The 20,162-nt window shown below is 41.2% G+C and overlaps 1 protein-coding gene across 2 annotated transcripts in view; it reads left to right on the forward strand.

Annotated features, from left to right (window-relative positions):
• The window catches only part of LOC149088368 (ecdysone receptor-like), a 198,580-nt gene that overhangs the window by 117,844 nt on the left and 60,574 nt on the right, over nt 1–20,162 (forward strand). For both annotated transcript variants that reach the window (XM_089247441.1, XM_089247442.1), the window contains exon 2: nt 3,856–4,380. In XM_089247441.1, the coding sequence (XP_089103567.1) occupies nt 3,984–4,380 (397 nt within the window). In that variant the 5' untranslated portion in view covers nt 3,856–3,983. The remainder of the gene's footprint in view (nt 1–3,855; nt 4,381–20,162) is intronic.

Below are 20,162 nucleotides of genomic sequence, written 5' to 3' on the forward strand. Positions count from 1 at the left end.
CTTCATCTTATTTGAAGCAAAAAGCGTCTGGGGGGACACAAACGGTTAAGAACCCTTTGCTGTTTAGATGCATCTATAAGATTCTATACCTATGCTATACCTATAAATTTTTGATTATATCGACGTCTGTGAAATTCTAGTGCTAGCTTTCATGGGAAGGGCTCTCCTCGTATCTAGTACATGTTATCGCCACACAATCGTTTGCGGCGATTTCCAAATTTTTGCCAGCAATTGGCAATATACACGTATTTGGCAACATTTAACCTGTTTTTAATTTCGTTCTTTCTTCGACTGCTATGTACACTTGTACTATATGGGATTTTCCGCCCTTACTTGTCCTACACCCTCCCCCTCTCCAGTCCGCCCCAACTCTCCTTGGGGGGGGGGGGAGGATTAGAAGGGGATAACTCCCAGTTTGTGGAACATTGGTCCAGACCGATAAATTACCATTGATCACTTCTGGCACCAAAAAAACGCCAACTACCGCCAAACCCTTTCCATTTCACGTGTTCTTATTTCATGGATATGTGATGTGTGGGGCATTTTCCATACATTCAATACGGGTGTGTGTTGGTTGGTTCTTTTCGTCTTGACCTTCAGTTTCTCCAATAACAGAAACGAGATCGCATTATCATTATTATCATCATCATAGAGAGAGACTATTTCACCTACATAATAACACGCATCCCAGGTCCCAAACTGGTTTTTTCAAAAAAAGAGCCTTAAAAAATAAATAAATAACACGACGCTCTCTTTCGTAAGTTTTACGTCATTTAAATAAACGCGTGTTTTTCTTTCTCTTAACCCTGGTAATGACAATGGTTTGCTGAACCGGATGCCAACCGGTTTTCAGCCCTTCAACCAAAATGTAAGTATTTCACGGTAGCATCTCCATCACACCGAAAATATTGAAAAGAAAAGTCTGTCTTTTTTTTTTATTCTTTCGTAAGTAATAAAAATGAAAAAACTTGCGCGCGTTGTTCTCGATGAGACGTCATTTTGCTGCTCTGGGAATCGGGTTTTCACGCACCACCGCGAACGTACAGTGTGCGCCAAAAGTCCAAGACGCATTTCCGAAATTCATATAAAAATCCAACTAACTGTCGTATTAACATCGTGGTTTGCGGCAAAATACACCTCGTGCTCAAGAACGCTTTTAGAGATTATAAAAATGGCCATCGGAGGTTTGGCTACTACTAAACCAGACATGCACCTCGTCCATATTCCTCTGCGGAACTTCTAATGAATTGGTCGGAGGTTTCGTTGCAAACTCGACGTTTCGCCAACATGAGGAGTTTCATCTCTGCGACTACTACGAGGTCGGTATGTGTAATTCTCCAACTTCGTGGAGTGTAATGCGAGCCAATCTCCTATTCAAAAAAAAAAAAGTCTCTCTACTGAAAGCAGGGGCTCGCCCTTCAACAAGATACCCTTACAAATATTAACTCAAAAGTTCAGACATTGTGGCCACTTACCTGTAGAAGACAGATCAAATGGTAGCACTTCTCGACAGCTAAAAGATACAGTGTGTCCAATAAATTCCTAAACAGTTTAAAAATTCATAAAAATTTTGGGAATTGGTAAATTTGAATGCAGTTTCTGAAAGAAAATTGTTCTCACAAAGGGTAATTTTTTCTTTTTGGTGCAGAAAAAAAATTTAGCTACCGTTTTTGTCGATAGAGGACACTGCACGAAAACAAATCCCTGGAAATATGCAAATATCAGAGTCCTATAATACTTTCACAAAGTTTTCATTGTACTGTTGACATTGATGGGTAAAACACTATTGGTGAAGTTGCTCTACTTCAACCACGAATCACCGGCCGAAGCTCTACGAACGTTTCGAACACAGAAGAGATTGAAGAAATGTTTGTCTCTTCCTCCTCCCCCCCCCCCACTAAGAGTAACTGTTCTTAAACCGCATTCAAATATACGAATTTCTTCAATTTTTTTATGAATTTTCAAACTATTTACAAATTTATGGGACACCCTGTATTTCAATTGCGAACATGCAGTGATGCATCCTCGATTACTTGCATGATTTGTGTCTGTAAGTGTTCGTTGCCCTATATATACATACATGGAATATTTGTTCACTGAAAATTTCTGGCTACATGGGGGTTCAACTGTAATTTGGCAGGCCTTCTATTCTTCTTCCACACAGTCTTTGCTAATTTCGGAATCATCATCTTTGAAATTTCAATGAGATAAAATTTTATCAAATAGCATTTTTTAAGAACTGCTACCATGCGTTTTCCCCACAAACTGCTGCCAACACCATCTATAGCAGAAGGCCTCCGCACGAAGCTCATTACGCCACTGAAGAAGTTGTCCCCTGTAGCCATTGAATATAGCAGGCCGTCGCATGCGATATCTTTACCTTATTTTGCAGTATAATCAATGGCTATGGGGGAAATAACTTCTTCAGTGACCTCACGAGCTTCGCGCGTAGGCATTTTGCTATAGATGGGCCAAGGTTGAGCTATGGATGCCTCTATGCAGAGGACCTCTGCATGGAATTTATAGCGTGAAAAATAAAATGTTGAGAATCGTCCCCGGGCTAGAGCCTCGGCAGCATCACCCTTGGAGGGGCCATGGCCGCTACACAAGTTAAGGTTCCCCGACAGATAAGCCCATATAGTTATACCTGTGCATGCGAACCTGAACGTGTTAAAACATGGGTTGTTTAACTGCGAAGCTTCCTTGAGGAGGCGCGACAAATTCAGCTTTTCATTGAAATTACTGTGTAATAATAATAACCATTATTACTTGGTGTAGTTATTACAACATTATTAGGTGTGGTCGGCTGAAGTTGGTTTTCTGTGGTTCCCAACTTCAAGGCGCAAATGCGAGCCGATCTCCCCGTTAAAAAGTCTCGCCACAGAGAGCAACAGTCCTACAACGATAAATCATTCAATCATAACACTTCACTCATAGTTAGAAAAACTGGTGGCAGATGGCAGCACTACACATAACAAGCATTACAGGGAAACAAAAAACTTCGTCAGGTTTCACTACACGTACACGCACATTCCCGCATGTACCGATTCGTTGGGGGTTCCGCGGGGGGGGGGGGTGTGGGCGGGGTGCATGTGTGGTGTAGCAGTAGTAGGTAGGGCCTCCAAAAAATGGCTCGGGGATCCATGATGTTTTTAAGTCAGCCACCTCGTTGGGCAATTTGCCTGTTGTGGCGTTGTATTTGTATTATTTTGATAAATGTGGGACGTATGGGAGAAGCGTGCAGGCGCTGGAAATTTGGTAAAGGTGCCAGCAGATTTTGGTAGCTCGGTTGAGCCACCACACACACCGAAAAGTTCGAAACCCTTGTCTTGAAAGATCAATGACGGGGCCAGTGGGGAGCAAACATTATTCTGAGGAATTTCTATCGAATAGTTATATTTTGGAATGTATATGTGACCCTAACCTATATTTGTTATCATAGTTATACACGTTTCGTGTTCCAATGGTGCTGGTATCTGTCTTCCGTAGTCTGAAGTGAATTTTTGTGCTCATTCCATATCCCCGACACGCGCTTTGAGTGAGCACTTGTACTGCATGAGTGCACAAACCCCGGCCCTCGAATCACGTCCACCGGGACATTAAGATTTTTATGCGGTTCGTGAAACAATGTAAAAGATGTAGAACTGATTTTATTAGTAGATTTTTCATTTTGTACGGCCCGATAAAGTAATCCTGGGCGAAGTATGGCCCGATAAGTTTGTGCTCATTCAGTTATGCTATTCGTTACAGTAGTAATAAGTATTTATCGAGATGTCAGCGTATATCGCTGTGCACCTCGAATCGAGTACATGTACTAATATCGTATACTAACGTTTTATTTTATATCCTGTGTAGGCGTCCTTGATTGATGTGCGCCAATTGAAAAGAGGAGCGGGACGGTGGCGTCCTTATCGAGTTACGGTCGGCCGGCGTGGGCCTCGCCGGTCGAACCTAGGATTTCGGGTTCGGCCCTGACGAACTCCATGGACACCAAAGACTCTCTGTCCAGCGTGAACTTTTCACTCAAGATGCTTCCCGGTGGCATCCGGATAAGTTCCGGCGGCCAACAGACGTCGGCTCCCGACTCGGTGAACAGTTCGCTGCAGACGATCAGCCCGAGCCTATCCGGCATCGTGAAGATCGAGCCTAGGCTGCCGAGCCCTTGCCTCAGCAGCTCCAACAACAATAACATAGACTGTGGTAACAATCCTTTCTCGCCCTCCAAGAGGTCGAGGCAGGAAGACGGTTCTTGGTTGCCTTCGCCCTCACAAATGTCAATCGATTCTCTGTCCCCTCCTCCCATGGTGAACGGACATTCTCTCACCAACAACGGCCTGTCTCCTGTCTCCGTCTCCAGTTACGACACCTACGGCTCCAAAGGTTCGTACATTTATTAATCACACGTATTCATTTTGTACGACTATCAATTATGGTGTAGGCTTTTCCGTCGCATGGCGACATGTGACCTCTAATGAGATTATATGAAATTATTGTGAGTTTTGTGTGCATAATCATGTTGTGCATCATTTGCATGTGATTGATTGAAATCATATTTGTTGATTGATTGAAATCATATTTGTTGATTGATTGAAATCATATTTGTTGATTGATTGAAATCATATTTGTTGATTGATTGAAATCATATTTGTTGATTGATTGAAATCATATTGTTTATTATTAACCTCTATTCTTCAGTGAAAAACGTATGAGGTGAACTCGGTTATAACGATACTCGACGGACGTGAAACTACGTCGTCGACGACGTTAATGACGTGGCAACCGAGTTGTTGAAAATCAAGGTTCCAGCTCGAAGCCGCGGCTTTCAACGTGCACGTTCAGTGATGCGACTTAGACAACATCTGATGATGCCATTCACAAACGTCGCGGAAACGTTGGGAATGAGCTCACTCCGACGACGGTCCCTTGGAATTGCTCTTTCAATTCACGATGGTGGCCGAAACCTAAAGTTTCCTGTGTCAATGTATTAAGCTCGAAGTCTGAGAACGTCTTGGCCACCAACAAGTAAAAAGTGTTTATAAAAGGGGGGGGGGGGATCTCAGTACAATCTCGCTCTCAGGTCGTCATTTCATTAACGTTAAAAGTGAGGTTCATCAAAAGTTTTCTCCGTGAAAATTGGCCTGTGGACGAGGTATTCAGATAACCGACTTTTACTGTAGGCCACATCTACGAGCTTTTACTCTCTTTGTATTTCTTAGATTTTTCTTTTCTTTATTTTGATAGTTTACCTGCTCATGAATGTTCAATGTTTACACCAGGGTCTCGTCTAACCAAGAGCAGTCTTCAACGTGGTACGCGTCACATTGAAAATTTCAAAGGAAACCTCGGACCACCCCGCTTACCAATCACATTATATGTAGTTATGTCATAGCATGACCATAATATTCGATTGATACCTAAAATGACTGGCTGCCCACGCGTCCCTGAAGAGTCTCCTGATCTGACCTCTAATCAAAAAGAAAAGAGGTGAATAGAGCATAATTTTCACTTATAAAGAATTTATGACGGGGAAAAATTCCCTCGAGCATTCGTGATGGTACCAGCATTTGGTCTACGTGCACTATTTTATATTCATTTATTATCATTTACATATTTCTTCCTCATTCGCTTCATAGTTCCGATTATGTTTCTGTTTATTACACAATGGCTAAAAGCGAATTTAAAATTGCGGCACCTTTATTTCATCCCCTATCTGGGTTCGAATCCCAACTGTGGAGAGAATCGTACTGAACGCAGGGAGGACCATAGAAGGGCCCGTGTATATCTGGACGTTCGGAATTGACTTTAGGTACCGGTCTGACATTCGTTGTAGCGAAAAGATTACCGTTTTTGTGACGGGAAGCAACTTCAAGGCAACTGACCACGTTCAAATGACGATTTTTTTCGAAAATTGTCGAAAATGGTTTTATAAATCCATTTGGAAGAATGTTTTAACAGAATCCAAAACTATTTTATTCTTGCACATGCAGTACGTAGCAACAAAGTTATGGTTGATTTAAATCCTCTGGAACAATGGTTTAGAAGGCAACAAACAATTTTCAAACGCGTTTTTTGAGGATTCATTTTTTCATTACTTTATTTCACGCGAAACCTAATTTCTCAAACATTATGCAAGATATTCTCATGAAATTATTCAACACTGTTCCAGATAACGTTAGCTGTGCAATGAACTAGAATCTTGGCCGTATGTTTAGAATTCAATATTTTACAGCTGTTTGAATGAAAAAAATTGAATTTTTTTGTGAAAATTCACGTATTGTTTCACGAAAACTGCTACATCTCAGAGAAAATATGTTATGTATCTTAAAACTTTTAGTTCATTGTACAGACAACAGTCACAGAACCATACATGATCAAAATCATTCAAGTAAATTGTGTGGTTTTTAGTGTACAATGTTTGGCGTAAGTACTGAAAATGAGCCAATTTCGAGGACATAACATAATTTTGAATATCTCAAAAAGTTTTAGAGGTATTTCAGAAATTTCACTGGATTTCTTTATTTCATACAGTACTTTTATTCAAACCCCCAAAACTTGTTTTGTGAAAATCACTGTTTTCAAAAAAAGTGTCCCGCACGTAGTCAGTTGCCTTAAGTCGAAGAATGGCGGCAACTCTACCCCATCTCGGTTGCACGACCGAGGAAATTAATTAATTTTGTTCCGTCCACCCTTCTCTTCATCTTTGTTGCGATTTGTCAGAATGAATGTTGGTTGAAAAGGGGCTCGAATTCGGTAAAAAATTCTCATTTTCAAGGAAGTCCTTTTCTCGACGTAATTAACGGCTTATTACGTCTGTGTCACCTGAAGGAGTCTCGGGAAATTAAGGACCCGGCGTGCAATAGGTGACAAAGGAGCGTGTGAATTCGCCGTGGACTCGGTTTCTTGGATAGATCCGTCCGTCACGTCCCGCTCTCAGTTTATTAATTAATCTACTTTATTTTCTCAAAGTCATCGTGGAGTTTTTTCTGTCCATCATCACGCCTGAGCGAATTACGTTTCATGTTCCCATGTGTATCTGGGCTCGTGAAACGGGACGACACTTTTTGAGAATGCGTATAGTTTTGGTCGTTGAACCAGTCTTTTCATTATTATTATTTTAGTCTGTGTTTTTATACAGTAAAACCTCTCGATAACTGACACCCATGGGACCGAAGAATTTTGTCTGCTAATGAGGAGTGTCCGTTAATGTTTATAAAAGTATATTGCGGCCCGTGGACGTAATTGGAAAGAGGTGTCCGTTGTAGGAGATTCCACTGCACTTACAACAGTTGTTGTTGGAAGTGGTTAGCCGGGCTATAATGGCCGGATGATAATGGCATGAAATGTATCTCGTGCTACGTTCTGGAGCTGGGCATGAATTCCGTTATCAAACCGAGAATTTTTCATGGGCACCTTCGCAACTAATTTATATGGTATAGATAAATGTAAAAATTTAATGATTCTCATTCTGGGCTGGATTCTTATCGTACCCCGTTCATGTTGGGCATGGGCCCCATCCTCATTAAAATCTACAACGCAGTACTGAATTTTGCTATTCACATCATACGCCACTAGATGGCGCTCAGGTTTGTTAAATATCTGCTTTTTAACTTCTTTATATTCAACATGGTAAAAAAAGTTGTGCAACTTCTTGGGCACACACAGAATTACGAAGAACAGAGAGTCGATCTATATATTGTGCTGAGAAAAGCACAAGTGAAACGCAAATGAAGTTTCAAGGCGACCTCCGCCTGATATTGAGCGCCATCTGTGTTGTATCACGCCATCAACTTTCGTGTAGAAGTTTTAGTTGGCGTACAGAGATGGCGCTTCCTTCGTTGGCTGGAATTTTGTGATGGAGAAGCTCCACCAATGCTCCGATCGACCTTCGCAGAGGTTTTTAACTGGTAGCTCGTTTGCTGAGTGAGATTTCTAACTTCGATTCGGTCGGTTTTTCCTCAACGAAAAAGATATCAGGTTCCATTAACATTCCTCGAAATGTTAGGTTTCAAGCAGGGGCGTCGCAAATGATTCATGCCTATACAGGGGTGGCTTGGTCTGAAAAATTATTGAAACTATGAAGGTGTTGAATTGAATAATTTGCATAGAAAGCGTAATTCTCGATTCAGAAACGGCGAATTTTTCTTTGCCATTTTACTTGTGTGGCTTATATGCCGGAAGGGCACCGTAAAGATACTGGATAAATTCTTGTCTCGAGCCGCCCCTGCACTTGAGATTCATCTTAGGAGACAGGGCCGTCTTTAGAGCATCATGGGCTCCCGGGCTCATGATTGTTTAGAGTTTGCCTCATTAAATGTCGGAAAATTTTTATTTTAGGTGCAAGAAACCTGGGTCAGGTTTTGTCCATAGCCATGTTTTTCATCAGCCCCAGGGGCGTAAGCAGGATCAACTTAGGAGGAGTCGCAAAAAGTTTGAGCCTTTCATATATTTAGTCTTCCGATATTTTATTTTTTACGAAAACGTTAAAAAATATTTTTAATTTTTGATCGTCTTGGGGGGGGGGGGTGGCACAAGCCTCCATGATCCCCTACGTACACCTCTGATCAGCCCCAGTTTAATCTTGAGTGGTGGCAGCAAAATATATAGAAAAACTTATTTGGAACATTCATGCATCTGCGACATTGACCTATCTCCATTTTTTGACTAAAGGGTTCTACATAAACATGAAGCCAGTGTTTTTTCTCTTTGAATTAAAAAAGCAGAGAAATCTATTGCAATTAGACATGGAATCAGTGTTGCCATTCCCCAAGTTTTAGAGGGCGAAAAATAGAAATATTATTTCTAGTATCATTTCACACGTGTAACCTAAATATTTAAATTTTGAAAGATATTCAAAATTAAATACCATATAGGGAAAAAAAACTAGACGCGACGGCCATTTTTGAAGGTCAGATCTAGAATCAGCACCCAAGAATTAATTAAGAACAGTTAAATTTTTGCATGTTAGCAAAACCTTGCAGACTAGTATTATTTGAATCCTACCTCCTTCCAGCTATACCAAGACATCAGAAAGTTCCAAAGTTGACTATAGATTTGAAAAACATTGTGTTTTTTTATTTACCCGAAGGAGAGGGGTGAATAGGAACACCTATTAAATCCTTTGCTTGTTCCTATTCGTTAACGTTTGAGATCAATTGGAACGAGCACCAACTGTGAGGGGTGTGTGTATTGTTACAAAAAATGTTTTTCGGGAAAAATACACATAGGTACTACCTCTTGAGTTTGGCCTAATACAAAAACTGACCACTGGAAGCATTCCGCGTCTTTAAACGAGAAGAGGTGTTTACATTTACTGTATACTAGGGTAAATTTTTTTACTATATCATTAAGTTTGAGGAACTTTCTTGAAAAAAACTCCAACACCTATCCGTCATCTTGATGGTGCATCACTTTGCCAATATAGAGCCTTTGATTTTTCCATACACTTTGACCACTAGGAATTCTCCAGGACCATAACAAGTCTCGGGTGTTCTAGGCCTGTGTGCAATTTGAATATTAAGATTCTTCATCAGATGCTGATAACACAAGCTCTATTTCACTAAGTCCGAGTCATCCAAAGAACTGGGATCTGAACTGATTCATCTTGGCTTCTTTTTGGGGCGTCCTTTAGTCCAAGTTTTAGTGAATAGGAACACAAAAACATCGTGTTCCTATTCACCCCGCACATTACAAATCTATGTAAAAGCTAGTAATTTTTTTTCGTATTCACTGTGAAAAAGAAATGAAATGTTATCATGAAATATATCGTTACATATATATATATATAGGCTTATATTAGGAAATTAAAAAAATAATCCTACGTCTATATTGACAAGTGATTTCGTACTAATAGGAGAAGTTTTGGCGATGAAAGCATCGATGCCCACAACACAAAACTTTATTTCTCAACTCAGTGTTAACCAACTGAATAAAAAAAAAATTAATAACGGAAAATTCTTTTGTGAATACCTTTGTGCGTTTACAAAGTTTGGTTCACCCCACTGTTCGTATTCACTCCGCTTTACGGTACTTCATTAAATAAAAGGATGACATTTTTTATAGGGGTATTGGAGATTTCTACTACACCTCTCAAAGAGTTAAGGTGCGATCCAACTACGCAAGGCTCTATACGGTTGCTTTGGTGGGAACACTCCGATTTGCCCCCTAAACTCGAAAAAAATGCATGTACAGATATATTTATGAAAAATCCGGGACGCCTTGCTTTGACCAAAAGAAGGTGAATGCGATGAGTCCAATTCGCGAGGGCGCGGTAGCCCGGTCGATAAGATGCTCGCCTGAAGTACCAAAGGATGTTTAGAGGTGTCACGAGTTCGATACCCGGTTCGTCTTTGTTAGAAAACTTTCCTGACACAGAGGTACAACAAAAAACGGCGACTTGACCGCAGCAAAAAATTGCTACAGCAGGGAGTTCCCCATCGAGGGGTTAGCGCACCAACCTCTCGATGAGTATAAAAAAACAAGCCAAGCCTGCCGTTCGGAATCGGTGATAAATTGTAGGTCCCGGTCTAATTAGCCCTCGTGTGCAGAAAATGACCGTGGTGCGACAAAAATGATCAGATGATCAGATCCAATTCGCGATGTACGTGAAGAAATTCGATGAAATTATACTGTGTGGCGCCTTGTTCTGTTGGAACATACCTAATGACCCGCGGGCCGAGTGCGGCCCTAGGAGTCATCTGATTTGACCCGCGACCTCAAACATTATTTTGTTTCCCCAAAGTTACTTTTACCTAAAAAGCATTCTTGCTGCGAAAATGAACTAAGCGGCACATTCCCAGATCGCTCAAGTATCCCGCGGCATATTTGGCATATTTCCATATTACTTAAGTGGCTCGTGTCATATACAGATCACTCAAGTGGCTCGCGGCACGTTTTCAAACCAATGAAGTGGCGCCCTTATTCCCCAAAAGGTTGAGCTGTTTTATCTTAGAGGTATCCAAAATTAGTTTACCGAGCCTGTGGTTTCCAACCTTTTTGGAAAATTCTGTTGGAGAACCTTTGACTCTTCTTTTCTTTTTTCTACTCATTGAATTTACTCTGGTTTGATTTATTTTTCCTCGAGCTGTAATGAATCCCTGGGAAGTATACGGGGAGCACGGATTGAGAAGACGATTCTCGTTGTCGCATCCCCTGCAATAAAAAAAGGCAGCAGCTAAGCTTCTTTCAGCCCCAATCGTATTCCTACAATTACGTAGTAAATTTATCGATCACTCGCGGGTCACCCGCGTCGGAGTAATTAAATTAACTTCAATCCTGAGAAAAATGTCAAAGGTACTATACCGTATATACAGGGTGATTATAAAAAAACTATCCCGACATATGGGCCCCTAACTATCATACCATTCACAGAAACTGAATGAAATTTTGGCATAAGGTATTTTGATGTATGCGCTCAAGAATGATATGGAAAACAACAGTGTCACTCTAACAGTTACGGTTACAGTGAGAAAATATCAAATGGCAACACCAAGTTTTTTTGTATTGGAATGTGATCTCCATTGTGAAAACCCCTAAACAGCGTTCGAATGGCAACTGTAGCATGAAAATCACCGGCGGTAGATAGGCTAAAAGTGAGGACAACCAATAAGGACAGAGATAGAAGCAGCATAAAATAAAGCATTTTATTGTGTTTCACAAATGACCTTGTGGAGGACTAATCAGGCTGGGATCTCAGCCGAAGAAACGGTGTGACGAATGAAACGAACATTAATGTTCTGGTGCACGGCAAAGTCCTTTTTACTTTTTCCTTGCCTAGCTCCGGGGATTTTCGTGCTACAGGCAGGGCCGTCTTAAGAGCATCATGGGCCCCCGGGCCAAGTGATTTTTCTGAGGCCCTACCAGGCAAATTCTTGAAAATTTCAGCCAGATTTCATTTTTGTGAGGCCCCTTTTCTCTTGAGGCCCCCGGGCCGTGCCCGGGTGGGCCCATACCTTAAGACGGCACTGGCTACAGGTGCCATTCCCACGCTATTTAGTGTTTTTCAGTATGGAGATCGCATTCCAATACAAAAAACTTGGTGTTGCCATTTGATATTTTCGAAATTTTCTCACTGTAACCGTAACTGTTAGAGTGACACTGTTGTTTTCCATATCATTCTTGAGCGCATACCTCTAAATACCTTATGCCAAAATTTCATTCAGTTTCTGTGAATGGTATGATAGTTAGGGGCCCATATGTCGGGATAGTTTTTTTATAATCACCCCGTATATTCACGTGGCTCGGCAGTCCCAATCAATTCTTATCAGCACCGCAACTAGGGGAGCAGGCGGGTCTCGTGCCCCGGGCGCCGAACCAGAGGGGGCGCAAATTTCATTCTGAAACCTCTCCTTCAATATCAAAAGTAGGGTGTGAAAATGCGCGCTCGCCCCGGGACCAAGCATTTAGTTGCGGCCCTGATTCTCATACATAGGCATTGCATACCATCTGTGCATTCGTTCGGTGTAGAAGCGTTAATTTTTGGATCTGATCACGAGGACGATTTACGCGATCCGCAACTTCGGAAGGTCCCTTTTTTACGTTCAATTACTTAAATTGCCGCTTCACGTCGGTGAGCGAATTCAATTTTCTCTCGTTCTATATACAGTATGAATGTAAGTGGGGAAAGTGAGAGATGGGTAACGAACCCTCTCGTCGGACGAACACTACACCGTACATACACGTTGTTATAATTCCAGATAGTTGAGGTCATTGCCTGCACGTGCCGCTCGGTCCAATTGGCCGGATGCCCCCCCCCCCCCGTCAATCCCTAAAGAATTTTTTTTCTCCCTCTTATATTTAATACATTTTTTTATGGCTATTATTTTCGGACAATGGCCGAATGACCGGGCACCGTGGCCGATGTTGGCAACATATTAATATAGTGTGACCCGCTCTTGTGTTGACATTGCAGTCGCCCTGGAAACCCCCAACGACGCGGGGCCGAGCCAAGGCTGGGACAAGGGCGTGGTTCGTGTAATACATTTTCCACGTACACAAAAATGTTTCGGTATTTATTGATCGGCACCCTTTCGTGATATTCAACACCCCCGTCTCGTCCCCACTTCTTCCGATAGGATTTCTCGGTAGCTAAAATTTCTGAAAGTTCTCGAAATAAATCCGATCGCGTGAGGGTCCGGGGTCACCTGCCTCTCGCTGATCGAGGTTCAGGTTTTGGAGGTCCGAATTTTTCTCCGTCTCCTTGAATCGGCACGCAGTTATTTGTTTTAAAAATGGCTCAAGGGCACTCGATCCTATCCGCCGATATAGTGGTGGAAATATATATTCTCCCCATAGTGGATATTTCTCTTAATGCAAGTGGTTCTTAAACTTTTTACACCAGCGCTCCCCGCGGCTCTCCTTTTCTAGTGGTCAAGTATCCAGCTTTTTTGCTATTACGATGAGATTCCCACGGCTCCTTTGCCGTACCGAGTGTATACAGTAGAAACCCCTCGGTAACGGACACCTTTGGGACCGGGAATTTTGTCCGCTTACGGGAAGTGTCCAATTTAATAAGTAGTGAAATACATTTTAAGCCCTTTGACGTAATTCATAAAAAAGTTACCGTCAACGGGAGACGTCCATTAACAGGGAGTGTCCGTTGTGAGAGGCTCTATTGTACTCACGGTCCCCCTTATCTTTTTTTGTGTAGATAGTCTGGTAAAGTCCAATTGCTGTGATCAATCTGATCACTATGGGGGCGCACATCAATATCATCAGCTCCAGGGGCGACTAGAGAAAAAAATCTCTACCTATGCGGGACCTATAGTTGGCGCCCCCAATCACGGTTTTTTTTCCGACAAAGAGTTTTTTTTTTTTTTTGGTCCTTTTTTGGTACTCGGATTTGGCGCCTGCGAAGGGAAAGAAAAAACATCGTATTAAAACCCCGATATTTCACTGTGACGATTATTTTATAAGTGGACACAACTTATCAAAATGATCAAGTATTCCTTAAGCAGGGCTCCCACTCGTCCTACTTTTCCTACTTTTTGGTATAATGTCCTCCTTTCTCGGTTTTCTCAGCCACCTCGTTGGGCATTTTGCCTGTTGTGGCGTTGTATTTATATTTGTATTTCCCTATTTTTTTTACCAAATCATATCAACAAAATTCGTGTATTTTTATTGAGGAGGGAATCATAGATATAATTGCCAAATATTACAAATGTCGTAGATTGCAATTAATGATTCTGCAAAAGCAGAAATTGTATTGTTTTTGAAGTTATTTGTGGGGGGGGGGGTGTATGTGGACCATTTGGTGGTTTAGTAATTTTTCATTTGCTTAGTTTGAGGGTTCAACAAGTAGAGTAGTTGTGTTTTTTCACTTTCTACTTCTGTCTTCATGGGAAAAATAATTTTGTATTTACTACTTCATGGTCTTGTGTGTGTGGACAGTAACTAGCAATCATCATTAAAATTATGGTGTTCATTTTGTGTATAGGGGAAACAATAGTTTGCATTACAAAGCAGTTGAATGCATAGGGCTACTCTAGGTTTGGTGATTTTGATGCTACCCAATTGCTAGACGTCCGTATATACTGCCAACAAAGGGCGTATGCAGGTTGGAATTGCGTTGAATATTCATGAATTATTAAGGGACTCGGCTACCTCATATTCAAGTTGCTTCGGGAAGAGGGGGGGGGAACTCATGCGGCCCGAGCCTTCTAGGTTCCAGTGCCAATGAGGTGCTACATTTAATGCACTTTCAATTAAAAATTTAAAAAAAAATTAAAATTTTGAGTAATTTTTTTAAATTGTATTATGATTATGTTGTCCTAGGGGGTACCCCTGCCCAATGGCAAAGCTGAACATTCATCACTACTGATAAGCTTCAAGCCAATATGTTGGCACGTCTCCATATACGCGCTCGCGCGCGTCGGACCTTGTAATTTACACATTTCACACTGTGCTTTTGAAAGTGGTTTCGAAGGAGTGCCATTCTTAAAAAACCTTGCATGTCTTCATAATTTGCTGTGCATTGTCGAAGAGACTGCACTTTAGAAGACTCCAAAAAAAGAATATAATTTATATTGTGAGGAGAGCAGAAAATAATTATCTGTGTATTGGCCAGAAATGGTTTTTGTAACCAAGTAATTTTTCTGTCATTTTGCTTTGGCTTGAGAGAGTCAATCTTACAGGATAGTGCTATGAAAAAAAAAAGAAAATAAATAAAAAAATTTTAGGGATTTTTTTTTTTTTTTATTATGCTATGATTATATGGTGTCCAAAGGATAATTCAACGGATTTTTGGAATAAAAATAATTGAGAATGTTTCATAATCTCTGTGATTCGAATTTCCCGTCGCCACGCTGCTGCTCTCCTTCGATATATGCCGGCTCTGCAGGGTGTATACGGTAAAAATGTACACCATATGAATTTACTGGCAAAAGGGCCCGTGAGAAATTTCTGGGAGGGAGGATAATTTCCTCTGTCGTAACGATCTTTCGAAAAAAAGCATTGAGGGTAAATTGTCTTTTTCTTGCTAATGGGGGGGGGGGGGAAGAGATAAAGATTAAGAGGTCGGTCAGCGCGGATAAGATGCACGTCAACTATGATATAGTATGTATACTGCATTTGTGGTAGGACAATGAGAGATAGGTGGTGGATGGAAGGACGGACGTACCATACTTATATGATGGTGTAGATGGTGTGCATGTCGTGCTTCAGAGAAAAGCGGGCGAATCGAATTGTTGTTTCGTCGGAGAACCCCCGTGTGTCCACTAGTTTATTATTTTTATTTATTTGACTCTGGAAGACAATGAACGGTATTGTTCTTTGTGGAAGAGATGAACGAGACGTTACAAGCTGGGAAAAAAACAAACATGTAGCAACGTCCGATGGAAATAACGTCGTACGCACGGTTCTATCTGGCATAATGTGCATATATACATACGTGAAGAATAGGGGTGATGCGTGTCGTCGTTGTATCGAAATTGGGCGAAATGTCGTAGGTTGTCGGTGAGCTCGGAAAACATTTTTTTTACTCTTAAATGTCTTCGGTTCATTTCCGTTGCTCTTTCTTTCTTGCGTAATTATTTCACGTTGGTATTTTCCGCTGATGAGGATTGTCATCGCAATAGAAGAGTTCCGACGAAAACGATCGAAACCTGGTTGGTGGTAAGGAATTTCACCGACAGCAGTTCGTCACCAGTGAGTGAGTGAATGAGATACGATTAATTTAGTGAATTGAGTGAGTGATCATATGGTGACTTGCTCACCTGCTCATTCACTCCGTGTCTCAATTGATCATATCACTCGCTTATTTCTTATTTCTTTCGGACTGCGTCAACATTACTCCAGTTGCCGATCATGTATTTAATGGTCGAGGATCGGCGGATGGAGCTGAACGGTTCTCGTATATATTATTGCAACGTAACTCATGGGGGGGGGGGAGGGACAAAGGGGGCAACTGCCCCAGGCGGAAAAATCAAAAGTAACGTTAAAAAGCATCGAATTTTGCAGCGGGGAGGGCGACAATAATGTTTGCCCTCCCCCCCCCCCCACATAAAAATTCTAGTTACGCCTTGCCTAACCACGCGCATACCTCGTGAAAAAGGGTTCTCCCGGGAATTTCAAATGAATTGTTAAATGTAGGAACATGTTGTATGTATTCGTGTCCCTTACGTATTTATGTTGTCAAAGTTACGCTTGCTTCGTGTTTCACTGGTGCTCCTCTCTGTCTTCCATATTCCGAAATAAAAATGGCAAGTGCCTAATTTTCATGTTATGTAAGTATCGTGTTGAAGGTTGCTGTCCACGGAAGGAGAGACTCGTTGCCCATGATTCCAGTTTATTGTCACAGTTGAAATTTCATTCCTTCGTTATCGATAAAAACAGGCCGCAACATCCAATTTCACGTTTTTTTTGTCCGTAACGAAAGCAGCTCGACGCTGTGAGTAAATAAAGTACTACTTTATGTGTGGCTGCCTCTGCCTTCTTGTGCCGTGAGGATCAAGGAGACGTGATCTCGTGCGTTTCGAGTGGAATTGTTTATTGTAGTTTGCGAAAGGTGATCGTAATCGCTTCCCTCTCGTCCGATCACTTTGCGCATGCGCGAATGCTTTTTCCGAAGGAATGCATTGGTGTGGAACTCGGGTTGACGAGAGTTCACCTTCTCCTCGATTTTCTTTTTTCATTTTATTTCTCGTTTTGGGTCCCCCGTCATTATTATAATGGAGCGCAGATCTATTTGGTGGATGAATGAATGTTCGCATCGGTGCTCTACGAATTATCATTATTAGGGCACTTGTGCTCGATTCCTGTCCAAGTCGTTGAAACACGCGATCTCTCTGATCGGTCATTTGGCGTCCTATACAACAACAGATATCGAGGGATGGCAACGCATCTCTTCAACTGTTTAATTGAAATTCCGTTTTCACGTTCGAGCCCAATTTCGAGCCCTTTCGGTTTTTCTGAATTTGACTTTTTCTTATTTTTCATTTGAGATGTATCGCTCGTGTAGAAGCACCTTCCTTTTATTTCAAACCGAGCACAACTAAGGTCTATCGCCCTGGGCAATTTACTACCTAGTGAGTTGTTCCGGAAGTGTAGGCTAAGCGTGTATACCTAACGGTCTGAGCACGTATTTCAGTGCTGCCATCTATAGTTCAGAAGTAAAGTGAGTGAAGTGTAATGACTGGGTATTTGTATCGTTTCTGAACAAATCTACTATCCATTCAGTTCTGTAGAAATCAAAAAAAAAAAAAAAAAACTGTGCGGTCATGTGGGTATTGTCGTAAACTCTCATCGTGAGAATCCAGGTTCGAACCCGTTGCCGGCACAGTGGTTCTTGGCCGAAGTTTCTGCGGAGATTTCCCAACTTCTCGGAGGTCCGAATTGTAGCCTGTCTTTTCTCTTTCGTTCCGGGCACAACTCTCGTCTGTCCTCATTGTGCCAATAATGTACATAACAGTCCGAGTACGTATCCAGTGTTGTGCCTAAATTTTTAGTGCCGCTATCTATTTTTTAAACTGTGAGCGAAGTATGATGACTGAATATGTGTTCCGTTGTGAGTCTGTTGACGAATGCGAGCCGGCCTCCTATTCGGAAAAAATCTCTCCACAGAGAGCAGGCTTTCGAGAAGACCATACCTACGGAGGGACATAGACTTGGTTGAAGGAGTGCAGAGAAGAGCCACGCGTGTCCTTATTGGTAACGTTAATAGGGTTGTTAATAAATGGAATAGCTGACCCTGGGGGTAGTAAATTCTAACACAATTGACACGTTTAAAAAGAAATACGATAAACGTGTTGGGGTAAATTGAGAATCACTATCCATACTTAGAATCAGACAACCATAAATACATTTTATTGGCATTGTATAATATTTTATAATGTATGTATAGTTTCTAGTTCTTGTAATTGCTTTTTTTATTGGGTTGCTGTATTTTTGAAATATGTCATCCGTATTTGTTATGGGCATCTTTTTCTCAGTCACCTCGTTGGACATTTTGCCTGTTGTGGCGTTGTGTTTTGTACTTAAAAATCTAGAGGGTAGAGGGGGGAGGGGCACGATAATGATCTCGTCAATCTATATGCACACATACTTATATATATTGTGTAACCCACACAAATCTTTGATGTTGGGGGGGGGGGGGAGGAGGAGCAATGCTCCCCGTGTGAAACCGACTCTGACATCGTGAATACGTTAGTAGGGCAAACATGCACTCAAAACACATAATTGAGTTGAGTTAACGCAGAGTAATGTGTACAAGGTTCAGGTACGGTTGAGTGAGAACCAAAAGCCTATATACACTTTGGTCAACATTTATCAGCCCGTTTCAAAACTGCTGTAGTAATTAATCTCTTTTCAATTTGTCAAATTGGTTAATAAAATTTAAATCATACAAATCATGGTGATTAAAAGTTGTCTTCTGCTATTTCATGAAATTCGACCAGAGCACAGTGGGTGGAGAGCACTTGCGTATGTCTCCGAAGATAGCCCATACCTGTAAGTTCGCTTCTTTATTAGCTAAAACGAAACTAATAATCAATCGGTTATTGTTTCTGTATCTTAAAAAAATCTCTTTTTTTTCCCCCTCGTTCATGAGCTCAAATAACTGATTCAAATCGAAACGAACTCGCCGCCATCTTGTCTCAACAGACCAACCCCCCTCCCCACTTTATCGATTTTAGCCCGAAATCATTTTACACACTCGTTTGCAAAACGTGTGTGTTCATTTATTTCCAGGCATTCGCGCGCGTCAGCGATATTATTAAATTAAGGTCATTTCTGTGTTTCGAATGGCAATGACTCTGAAATATATGTGATTTCCACAACTGCAAAATATGTTTTCGTGCGCTTGTGTGAGAGGAAGAGAAACATTAATGTGTCGTTAAGAATAATCAGCCCTTTGACTCGTTTTTTCTTCAATCTTAATGTACCGTTAGAAGTGATCATCGAATATAAATCGACCGAGATTTTTCCTCGTACTCATTCTACCGACCGCCACCAACCAATGCATATTTTGCTTCTTACTATCCCGTATGTTCGTTTTTCCTTGATACTCGAGAGGTCGTGCGTTTATTATGCTACTAGCGTAATTCAATGCAAGTGATGTAGATATTTTTTTTGTCCATCGATTAAAGAGAGAGAGAGGTCGGGTCTCGTTTATATTGCTCTGCGGTGTATCAAATGAAGTTTCAAAAATTAAAAAAAACTTATTTGTGGAAAAGTTTCATCAAAATTGAAAAAAACGTCTCTTCCACCGCCCCTTTGTGTGGATGCGTGATGGGTGTTATATTCAACAACTAATTGTTCACCTTCAATTCGGAAGGGTTTATCTCGAGATCAGGATCGGAACGTTTAAAAATGAATCAAGAGGATTACGTTCGCAGTGAATTATTCGCTGCCTTTATTCACGTGTACAGTACGCACAACTTTTAACCGAACGCTGGCGATATTTTGGGTTCTATTTATTGTAAAAAAGGTAGCGTTCTTCTTAAGATCCTCCATAAGTGTATTAAGTTCATTTTTTCTTAAGGGGTCATCTGAATGTTAAAACTGGATCCAGCTTTTGAAAGTTCAGTAGTAATCCCATTTTTTTCTTCCATATTTGGATTCAGTATCTCAAGAAACGCCGAAATACCTAATTGCATCAATTTTAAACGAACAGTTAGTGAAAAACGAGTGTCGTAAAGAGAAACATCTTTTTTTTAGCGTAATCGCTGAAA

The sequence above is a fragment of the Pholcus phalangioides genome, unplaced genomic scaffold, assembly GCF_987345545.1.
Source record: "Pholcus phalangioides strain wild (caught in Gottingen) unplaced genomic scaffold, Ppha-v1.0 ptg000003l_1, whole genome shotgun sequence".
In the NCBI taxonomy this organism is placed as follows: Eukaryota; Metazoa; Arthropoda; class Arachnida; order Araneae; family Pholcidae; genus Pholcus; species Pholcus phalangioides.